This window comes from Athene cunicularia (genome assembly GCF_003259725.1).
Source record: "Athene cunicularia isolate RWA chromosome 2 unlocalized genomic scaffold, athCun1 chr2_part1, whole genome shotgun sequence".
NCBI classification, from domain to species: domain Eukaryota; kingdom Metazoa; phylum Chordata; class Aves; order Strigiformes; family Strigidae; genus Athene; species Athene cunicularia.
In genome coordinates this window covers 108991160-109003204 of record NW_020799095.1, presented here as the reverse complement: position 1 = coordinate 109003204, position 12045 = coordinate 108991160, and the positions used below count along the sequence as shown (strand labels likewise).

The following is a 12045-nucleotide window of genomic DNA, read 5'->3' as shown; positions in this document are numbered from 1 at the left end:
ATCAAGGAACAGGGACATGGTACAGCAATGCCTGCAGCAACAACGTAGAGCTCAAGCTGATTACAGAAGGAGAGGACACCCTATTCAAGAGCTTCTCTGCTTTTTCCTTTACTTCAAAGAATCCCTCTCCTACCCAGGACCAGTGCAGAAAGTTATTAAGATAACATAAATGTTTAGCTAATAAGCAAACAGTAGATGCTCTGTCTATTTGTTTGCTTTAATTTAAAACAAAACAACTCTCTTTTTGTATCTCAGGGATTACAAGATGTAAAGTGTGAAGGTTTCCATATCCCCTGATCTGATAATTGTACACATACCATCCTTTCCCCTTCTCAGTCCCCCTTCCCTGCTACTCTTTCAACAACAATGATGAGACAAACCTAAAACCCTGCATCTATTTCTTCCTACACCCACACAGTATGTACCCAAAATATAATTCTTTTCTCTGCTCCAAAAAATCCAAAATGACCTCTGTAAACAAACCCATAGAGAGAAGATGACAGTAAATCTGTGGTGAAGGTAGCCATCAAGCAGCAGAAGAAGGTTTGCCAGGCCAGCCTGATGTCCCAGAATGAAGACACTTCCCCACCAATGGGGGCACGAAATACCGAAGCTATGCCTGCTCCTGCACCAGCCATAATGAAACTGCACCAGCAACAGGTAGAGTCATCAAAATTTGGGTAATAACAACTCCATAAACATTATTTCCTGTCAAAGCTGGATTTATGGGGCTGAATTTATAGATCTGATGGTTTATTTTAGGGTTATCATTATGCCTTTCATCTCTAGGATTTGAGTTCAGATCTGTCTGTCTTGACCTCTGGCCTTGACAAAACCCTCACTCCTCTAACATCGCGCAGGGACCACTGCACCATGCCAGCAGGCAGCTGAACTAGTGCCAACTAGCCTAACACCAGGCAGACCTCAGTCTGTAAATGTCTGAGAAATCAAGAGGGAACATATACACCTTGTCTTCCTCCCTGTAAAGGCATGGAGCTCACATACACCCCAAAGAGCAACAAACTTCTGTTGATATAAGTTGCATTAGGCCCTCAAACTGTAGAGATCTGTACTGTGACCCAGTTCCAGTAAAAAAAAAAAAAAAAAAAAAAAGAAAACGAGAAAACGAGAAAACGAGAAAACGAGAAAACGAGAAAACGAGAAAACAAGAAAACAAGAAAACAAGAAAACAAGAAAACGAGAAAACGAGAAAACGAGAAAACGAGAAAACGAGAAAACGAGAAAACGAGAAACCAAATAATTACAGTGTTGTGCAGAAAGGCATTAATGGACAGTCTTCCTTTAAACATTTATTATTATTTATTTTCCTACACACAAGATAATTTTCTTTCCAAAGCACCCATTTGGTTATATGAAAACAACATCCTGCAGACAGCTGTTACATTTTTAAGGCAGGCCACAGAGTGCAAAACAGAGGAAAGGATATAGAAAGGGGAAATAAAATTATGCTTGAATTCTGCCTTGGAAAGCTAGATTCAAGTCCAGCTTTTGTGGGGGATACCAGGGTGATGCTGATACATATAATGCACTAATCACTAGTGTTCACCAGCTTATAAAACTTTAAAACTTGCATCTTCTTTATGTGCTACCTGAGACCTCAGGGATAATTTGCAGAAATGCTGAGCATTCAGTACTAGCTGAAGTCAACAAGTATACAAAACACTTGAGTATTTTTAATATTAAGAAATACCAAGTTCTTGGAAAAAATAAAAATAAATAAAAAAACCCAAAACAGATCAGAATCATCTCTAAATATTAGGGGGCCCTTTTGACTTCTCTGTGGTGTCCACAAATTTTATCAGTATAAAAATGGGTGGGAAGGAGGATAATGGACAAAAAATAAGGGAAAGATTAGAGGTCATATGTCAAAGACCTTAACAAAGCCCACCATTAAAGGTAAACAGGCAACTTTTTTTCCCCAGCTCAAAAATGCTGAGTTAGGCACTCTTGTGCATGGATTTTTACTTACAGGTATATCTTCACAGTGACATTGTTTCCAGCCACAGGGAACTCAAAGGGTACTGCACACCACAGTAAAAGCTGGGCAGGCTTTGCTTGGATGTCTCCAACTTCTTGCTGCAGTCAGCTGTACAGGCTATGTGTCCCAACAACAATGAAACTGTCCCATCAACAACGAAACTGGACTCTTCCTACACATCTGTTACAGCTGCCCAATGGAGGAACAGCTTCAACATCCTAACGTTTGCTGAGTTACTATTCTACCTGTGCCTGTACTTGAAGAGGGTACACCTCTTGAGCCTACTTAACTCAAAAATATCCTGGGGGAATGGGGACTCTTTCATCCTGGTCTTTGTATAGAACTGAGGTTTCACTTGGACTGAAATTTGCTGCTCACCAACAACCCTCTCTGTGAAGGGGGCCTCCACACAACCTGTATCTCCCAGGATGGTTCCTGACTGCAAGCTAACTCTTCTTTCTTTCTAATTATACTATAACTGGATCCTGCAGAGAAAAACAAAGTTCTCACTGCTTCTCTTACTGCAATTGCTGATTTCTTCCATGACTAATGTTTTGTTTAACCAGCATGTCTCAGATTTATTTAAATGACTGATCTTAAAAGGCTAAAGGCATCTTCCCTTTGGTGCTTTTTGATTTTCTTTCAAGCTGCAGATAGTTTACAGTGGCCATTCATTTGAATTTGTATCTCTCTAGGAAATTAAGACACGGGGGTCTTTCTTTTTTACCTTGCTTTAGAAAAAATAAGTATTATATAAGAGTTTGTATGTCAACATGACAATAAATACCATCCAGAAGACAAACTGGTTTGTAATTTCTTTTTCTGGAAACTAATCTCATTAATTTCAGTAGAACTGTTCACAAGAGAGAGCTTACCAGAGTTATCTCACAGACACGCATGATCAGACAAGAGCCAGATTAAAAAGTGTCACAAACAATTTACTTCTTCAAAACTAGAAAAATAAATTTTTATTTATTTATTTATTTATTTATGCCCATGTATAAAAATCCTGCATTTTTTCCCTCCTTATACAACCCAGAAGGCAATGGGGAAAGGTCTCCAGTATTAGCGTATTATTTCACAAGCATTCAATAAAACAACTTGCAAACTTTCTTTTAATTAAAGTACTTTAAAGTTGTTTAATTAAACAACAACTTTTTTTATTTAGACTGAGTGACTTTATCCTCATTCCAAAGTGACAAAGAACAGGAAGGCTGAAAGATTGCTGAAGCAGTATCTTCATTTATTTTCCAGTTGCAACGGGCTCATCAGCAACTTGCCGGACACCCCCAGGGCACTAAGGACAAGCAGTGGCGTGGCCCTCCCAGAGCCTCAAGCTCCGCCCATCACTTACTTATCAGACGAATTCTGAAACCTGGTGAATATCGGGAGGTGGACGCCAAGGGTGTCCAACTGCAGCTGCCTCAGACCACAACCCAGGAGAGCACTAAAAGTGATGTTGTATAATTGAGAGCACTCTTTGGTAAATTATTCATAAATCACACACAGTTAAAGGCAGAGGAGGACAGAACTTTAGCTGGACTGCAGCAGCAAAGCTAGATTGGTTTCAACAGACTTAAACATGGAAAATGTTGAACATGTCTTTTAAATATGCAAAGTCCTGTTGACATAAAGCAGAAGGCTACTAAAGGCTTTCAGATTCTTGACTCAGACTTAAATGTCTCTTTTGTAAGGAGTGTTGTGATGATAGGCCATGAAATGCCTTTTGAAGAACTGCATGTTAACGTCTGCCCAATGTGGTGACGCGTCAGACTACAGCCCATCATTTCAATCATCCGTTCCCAGGTTAATGATCATAGCAGCCAGAATAGGCCTACTTCTAACAGAAGACGTGTAATAATTTAAATTATTATGATGTGTTCCCAGGCAGCACTTCAAACTACATTTAAATGAGGGGGGAAAAAAAATAAAATCCAAACCCTTAGTGAAATGAAACATCTATTCATTGTATAATCTTGGAGAACTTTCCTACAAGACTTCAATTAGGAGCCTTAACAAATCTCTCAGAGGCTTTTAGCAACTTACATGTGTTTATGTTTAATAAAAATGGTGGAGGGTTCCAGCTAAATTAAATTAAACTAGCTCTTAATTCCTATGTTTTGAAAAGACATCATGTTAGTACTGTGCTGACTTTCTTCATGGAAATATGATTCTATTTTTTTGCTCATGCATCACTGTTACCAACCCAGCACAAAAGGAAAAAAAAAAAAAAAATCACAGCTGCAGTCTCTGAGCTCCTGGAGACACACAAATGTCTGAAAGCAAAGAAAACAAAAGAAACCTAAAGGGAGAGCTAAACCTTTGTAATCATTGTCTGGAAGGTTTGCGGCTGCCTCTGACTAACCATGTGCTCCTATTTTTGAACATCTGAGTCATCCCCTAGGGTGCTGCACCTCCATGCAAATAAATAAATAAATATAAACCCACAGAATAACAAAAAACGTGAAAGGGTGGTGGGGAGGAGGATAGGTTTGGTCAGGGCAGTAAAGAAGAGAACAAACCTCAAGGATAAATACTTTCCAAAACAAAAAAGGACAGATGTAAAACAGCAAACCAGCCAACCAATGATCTATATCATATCAGCAGAGACTAATTTTACCACCTCTACTCAAGATACGGTTTAATAATAGTAATAAGGTGCAGCAGGATTCTCCTCTAAAAGACAAATAAAGGAAATTATGTAACTCAGCAAAACAGAAAAGCCCAATATCTGGCCTGCAGTTACTAAGTTTGGCTGTATTGCAACATATTAAATTTTAAGAAATGCTCTAACCTACAGAGCAGGACTGGGCAACCCTCCTCTCCCCTTCTCACAAGGCCGTGGGCCAAAATAGGGTGATGGGGATTCTCTTTCTTTGTATATAGCAAGGAGGGATAAAAACATTATCCTTCAAAAAGACTATAAAGTCTACTTTTCCCTACCTTAAAACATAGTATTACACTACTGCACGAACAACAAGCAGCTCCAACCTGACTTGCAATCTGCCATCTGCAGAGCTTGCAAAGCAGCGCCTGGTTTCTGTGGTTGCCCTTAGCTGGCACCGGCAGCTGTGAGGTTTGTAAACTGGAAACACAGACCCCAAGGGCCTGGCTGGTCATCGCTACGCGCTTTGCACAGCTACTCATAGCGCTTCTGCACGTGGCTGTAAAACTGTTGCCCCTTTTCTTCACAGCCACTTGAGACTGGCTTTATTTTTATACAGACTTTGCACAGGTAAAAGAAGTTACACGAGATGCAAAGCAGCTGGCAGGCCATAGCTCTGGGACAGCTTTTCAGAAACAAAACTGGCTGCTGCTGTCCAGATAATTGCTTGCTGAGCCTTACAGGGAATTATACTAGGGAACCAAGCCAGTATGTAAAACATGCAGTGAAAAAATATTTTTCATCACTGTATGGCATGAATAGCTGTGCTAATGCAAAGTAGGGGACAGCACAGGTGAAAAGAATTCCCAATGCAGTGTATTTTTTAAGCCAGCATGGCCACCAAAACAGACACTGGAAACCCATACCCTCAGCCTGATAGCTTTAACTTTTGCCTGCTATTTCTTACCCCAAATGGACCATGGGACCTTCTGGCCCACAGAAGAGCCCAGAGGCTACAGTCAGTATGCATAAGACAAATGTGCCTAAAAAGGTCTTGATGTTAAAAAGATGTTGAATGGAAGTACCATTCAAATACCCAATGATTTCTGGCAAGTCAGATAGTGAACCTGCTGGGCAAAAAAACTGCAAAGAATAAGAATAAGAATGAAGAAGAAGAAAAGTGAAACATGGTCAACAATCATTAGATGTTGATGTGTTAGATGCATCTATGCACACAGTTTTAAAGTACAGCCCTCACCCTACTCTCTTCATGAATAAACTGTCCCAGAATTCACAAACATAGATACACACATAACTTCTGGCTACCTGCAAAAATTCAAGCTTCCAACAGTGTTACTATATGCACACTGGGGGTAATGAGAGAAGAAAATGACGGACAAGGGCCTCAGCCCCAGCCCCCTGCCGCCCCCCCACCAATGCCTGAAGCCAGCCAGTCTCTTGTCTTTGCACAGGCTGTCTGTGGGGCGGGGTGTACATGTGAAGCTGCGTGATTTGTCCAGTCACTTCGGACTTTAGATAGCTTAAAACTGGTCAGTTCTTACACATATAACAGCAAACTCCCTTTTCCTACTGTTGCTGGATTTTGGGGTAAGTTCAGTAAAAGATTTGTTTTTTCTCTCACCTATGCTGTTAAGTGCCTGTCTGTAATTAAATTGAACACAACAGTACAGTAAACGACAGAAAGGCTCAATGTTAGCCTTGTTGCCTTGTAAAAGTACTGATCTGGGCCACAAATGATACCCACATAGCACAGCTAAAAGATCAGTCTAAAACCACCAGTAACTTTTATATGGACTGACAGTCTTTGGCTTAGGCCCCTTCCAAACACATAGTTTTCACAAGTTACACCAGCTGCCATTTGTATTTATTTTATAAACATTACACAGTAAGTGTAAATTGCATGGCTACCACCACTGATTTCACCCCAGACACTTGTATATAAGTTATGGGCGATGGAATCCAGCTTTAGGCTGAAGGCCAAGAAAGACCTCTCCAATTGGGTTGTACAATAGAGAGGACATTCTTTAAATAAAATACTGAACTAACCAGCATTTGGAAGAGCAAGAGATTTGGTTTATCACAGAATCATAGGCTTGTTGTGAAGGAGACACTTACCAGCACCGCGCTTGAAGAGAGAACCATCATGGCCAGCCCAGACCCAAGTGCACATAGCCAGGTCATATGGATGTTGCCATCCTGTCCAGTTGACAAATAAGTTACTATACTGGCACCCATACACCACATCCCGCTTTTCAATAATCTCTTGTCCCACAGATTTCTGCAGGCAGATGATGTACTATAGGGAAAAACCAAAACAAGCAGTGCAGGCTCTTTAAAAGGGTGGGAGTGAGTAAAAGTAAGGTGAATGATGATTTGCAGAGTCATGTTTTTTTCCAGAACTTCTTGCCCATCTTTAAAAACACTATAAAGGATGTGTTGCTACTCATCAATGCCCTTTTCAGGTCAGAAGCAGACCTTATTATATACACAAGAAAATGTTACATAGTGAATTCAAGAGACATTTTGATGAATGGAAGCTTCAAAGTCATGTATCAGTGACTACCTTTATGAATTTATACCTATTATTAGTAGACAGAATATACGTGAGCAAGCTCTTTCCTATTCTATTTGAACCAAAAAGACATCTCTTATACTAGGCCTTCTCACATTTAAAAACCACATTTCAGTATTCATGGGGTTTTGGTTTGTTTGTGCTTGGGCTGACCGCAGCCATGCTGTCTCCAGAACTCCTCAGCTCCCACATACTTTGCTGCCTTCCACAGCACTGAGCTGTGATTCATTGTGCGCGCAGGTCAAACACATCCCTTGCATTTCTGAGGTCGCAGCATTACAGCTGGCCACTGCAGCCTTCCCAGAAGCATGTCCCTTCTCAAGGCTTTTGTAAGTACATCGTGCAGAGCAGCCAAACAGCAATGCAAATCACATGAAAAGGAGTTTTGCTCATCCACAGCTGGAGGTTTTTAGATAGGAAGGTCTTCCAGGGCATGAATTACATGTTTGTACTGATATCAGAGGCTGTGAGAGCTTACCTTCTGTCTCCCTCTATTAGTTTAATACAATAGGACAAATTTGATAATACAGCAGGACCAACAGCGTGTGTAATGGTTGTTATGATGCCCTGGAGTCAAACTGCTGTTTCTTTTTATATATTCTCTATTTATACTTTAGTGTGTATATATACACGCATGCATGCATATACATACAAATGCATACATACATGTATGCGTGTGTACTCTTCCACTGTTTATATATTTTATAAACATACACATGGCTTGTATATAAGAAACCCCAGGGAAATAATATTCCAAGATCATTATATATATGCTATCTTCATAGAAAACCTAAACTTCTTGATTTCTTGGATACTCTCTCCAGTATTTTCAGCCTCCATCCATTCCACAGAATAAGTCCTCCCTTGCATTTCTGTGAAGTGATGGAGATCTGTCCTTCAGCAGCTGGCAGCATTATTCCATTATCTTAATTTCACAGAATAGTGTAGAACACATCCATGCCTTCCTTGCACTGGGAGAGCCTGGAACTGGACCCAGTACTCCAGATGTGGCCTCACTAGTGCGGAATAGAGGGGACAGATCACTTCCCCCGACCTGCTGGCAACACTCCTCCTAATGCAGCCCAGGAGGCTGTTAGCTGAATGGCAATACAATCATTTGGTCTACCAAGCACTGCTTCCTTCCAGTTTTGCTTTTGTCTGCAACTTTGCTGAGGGTGCATTCTGTCCCATCATCCAGGTCATTAGTGAAGATATTCAACAGTGTTTTGCCCCACTACTGACCCCTGAGGTACACCCGTGGTTATCGGACTCCAGCTCAACTTTGTGTTACTGATCTTAATGTTTTGAGCCCAGCAGTTCTGCCAGTTTTAAATCCTTCTCACTGTCTACTTCTCTAACCCACAGACCATCAGTTTGTCTACAAGGATGTTATGGGAGACAGTGATTAAGCCTTGCTAAAGTCAAGATAAACAACATCCACTGCTCCAGTCATCTCATTGTAGAAGATTGTTATACATTGTAAATCCATGCTGACTACGCTCAATCACCTTGTTCCTCACACAGTTAGAAATTATTTCTAATTAGTTAATTAGTTTCCAGAATTATTTGCTCTATCACCTTCTCAGGGTCAAGATGAGGTTGACTCGTCTGTAGTTCCCTGTATCTGTCTTTCTGTCCGGGATCTGTCCTTGTCCTTCTTGAAAACAGAAGTGACACTGGCTCCCTCCAGTCCCCAAGAACCTCTCCTCAATTGCCATGACCTTTCAAAGATAATTGAGTGGCCTCACAGTGACATCAGCTGACTCCCTCAGAAAAGCCATCAAGTATCTTGGCCTTTTCCAAGTCCTTTATCACCAAGTCCCCTACCCAGTTCAACAGCAAGCCCACATTTTTCCAACTCTTCCTTTTGCTGCTGATGTACCTGTAGACACCTCCTGCCTTTCTTGTTGCCCTTCAACATCCCTTACCACACAACTCCAGATGCACTTAGGCTTTCCTAACCCCATCCCTGCACACTCAGTGTCTCTTTATTCCTCCTGGGTCACCTGTCCCTACTTCCACTTCTTGTGTGCTTCCTTTTCATGTTTGAGTTTTGCGATGAGCTTCCCGCCACCTTTTGCTTGATATCCTGCTTATTGAAATGCACTGTTCTTCACCATGGAGGAGATAATCCCTGAAAAACAACCAGCCCTCTTAGACCCATATTCTTTTCAGGATGGTCTCCTCTGGGATTCTTCCAAGCAGATCCCTGAACAGACCAAAGTGCTCTCCTAAATCCAGAACTGTGATCCTGCTTTTGCTCCCTTATCTCAGGATCCTGCATGCAACCATCTCATGGTCACTGCTGCCCCCAACCTTCACATCCCTGACGAGTCTTTCTTTGTCTGTAAGTACAAGGTCCAGCAGAGCATACGCCCCCATTGGCTTCTCAACCATCTATCAGGAAGTTATCAATGTGCTCCAGAAACCTCATGGATTGCTTGTGCCCTGCAGTGTTGTACTTCCAGCAGATACTGGGGTGGTTGGCTAAAGATTCCCACAAGGATCTGGGCCAGTAACCATGAAACTTCTTCCAGTTGTCTGAAGACAGCCTTGTCTAATACTTCATGAGCTGGCAGTCATAGCAGACATCCACAACATCATCACACATCTTGGTGTGCCCTCTAACCCTGACCTACAAGATCTCAGCTGACTCTCATCTGTCCCAAGGCAGAGCTCTATCCTTTCCCACTGCCTTCTCACAAAAAAAAAGAGCAACTTCCCCTCCTAACCATCCCAGTCTATTCTTCCTAAAGAGCCTGTATTCAGCCACTGCAGCGCTCCAGCTGTGTCAGCTATCCCACCACATCTGTGCAGGCAAGGAGCTAATTTGCCACGCTCCAGCCTCAGTGAGAGGCCCCAGGCAATGCCCAGAGCCCCAGGCCTGCAGAGCTGCACCCTCCCTCAGGAGTTTGCTCTGGGTTGTGGCCTCTGCTGAGTCAGGGGTAATGTCTCCCCTGGGTGCTGGGGCATCTCCAGCAGCTCCTTGCCACCACTTCTGAGTGCAAAAGCACAGTCAGCCCTGACCCTGACCCACTTCTACACAAATTTCGGTGTCTGCTGGCTGCATGACATGCTTGATGGATATACAGGCTTCCCCACAGCACCTGCTGACAGGATGCCTGAGCCTCCCTAGTCAGGATTCAACTGGAACAAAAGCTCAAAGCCCCTTTCTCACCAGAAGCTCTTCAGTATTCATACTATCTACCACAGTTATCACAAACCAAGCAAAAGTTTTACCATCTGCTTCTCCACAGGTGAGAAAAAGCAGTAGTCAGTGTCAGAGATGCCTTAACCTTTACATTGGTTTTGGTCATTCAGTGATTTTTACCACACCACCCCAATTATCACAGAGATTGTGATACCCATCAAGGACAAATTAATTATTCTAGAATAATCTATTACAGCATTAGCAAAATATAGCTGCCCCAGACATAGAAAGAAATTACATATCTGATACCAGGTCCACAATCACTATACACCTTAAGAGAAACCTAATTGCTTCCCTTGGACACCAACAATACCTAAAGCAGCACATGCCCCTTATGTACAAGAGGAAGGTGACAATATTTTAATCATTAATATTTCATCAATCTCATGATAAGAACACCATCAGATATTACACTGTACTATAGACTAAGTCGTAGCAAAGGACACCAAAGCATGCCTACACAAAGCACCACAGGGTATCTGATGTCCACACCATCTAGACAAGCAGCATCTCTAGTCAGTTAAAACTTTACAATGTAGATTTTCTAATAAACAAACACAGAGAAGGTTACTCTGATTTTCTCTTGCTCACCTGCAGGTAATTTTCCACCAGGTCCCATTTCAATTTGATGAGAGAGTCAATTATCTGATGAATCAAAACCCCCAGCATCCCAACTGCTGTTCCAATTAGCCCCATCAGCAGCCATCGATCCCACTCTTTTCTAGAAATAGGAAAATACAGTTACCTCTTAGCCTATAGCACAGGACTATTTGCCATGCTTCCTCTCACAAATATGCAAGTGCTGTTTTTAGAGCATTTTGATTATTAACCATGACTGCATGAGCAAGAGGCTGGTTTTGCCAATATCTCTTTTAAAATTGTACACTTAACAAAACTCTACCTTCAGGTGAAAGCCATTACCATTTGGGTAAGGAACATGGTTGGATTTTTCGGTTTGTTTTGGGTGGGGTTTTTTGGTTTGTTGTTTTTGTGCATTTTTTTTAATATATATTGCAGTGCAATCTGCTTTTAGATGCTGATTGTTTGATATCTCAAAATTGAATTCTGTAACAGTAATTAAGCATTCAGTAGAGCACTCAAAACTATTTTCAAAATAATTCCTGTTTTCTTCTACTACAACTAATGCACTGAGCATCTGTCATACAGATGTGCAAAACTTTACCTCTAGTTTCTGTTTTTTATAAATTCATACTTCTAATAGTAATTGTGCACAAATAATAATTTCTGATTTATTTCTATTATCATGTAGGACTAGAGCACCCCTACTGAGATTCAAACACCATGTTTCCTGCAGATTACACTAAGAAGCAGTGAAGACAAGTAGCAGTAAGAGAACATTCCCCCAAACGTCTGCAAAGTCTCTTCCTTTTATACATTGTATACACCGAGTACTTAATGTTTTTTACATATTCAATCATTTGCCAAGAGCAAAGGCACAAGCACTTTCAAAAAATGTTTCTAATCAAAGTTGCTTGCCACTTGGCCTCCTTATACATTCTATTAAAGTATCTTCCTATGTATAGAAACACTAAGTAATATTTTCTTAATTCATTCTGCAATCAGGCATCTCTCTGGATCGTTCAAATTTCCCATAGTTTAGAGGCAACTTAACAGTA

At 41.2% G+C, this 12045-nt stretch overlaps 1 protein-coding gene across 1 annotated transcript in view; it reads right to left on the bottom strand.

The window, feature by feature from the left end:
* Positions 1–12045, bottom strand: part of LOC113476129 (chloride channel protein C-like) — an 80089-nt gene that overhangs the window by 67779 nt on the left and 265 nt on the right. The window contains 5 exon segments of the mRNA XM_026841460.1: positions 426–645; positions 3354–3446; positions 5572–5747; positions 6741–6821; positions 11000–11129. Coding sequence (XP_026697261.1) covers positions 426–645; positions 3354–3446; positions 5572–5747; positions 6741–6821; positions 11000–11129 — 700 coding nt within the window.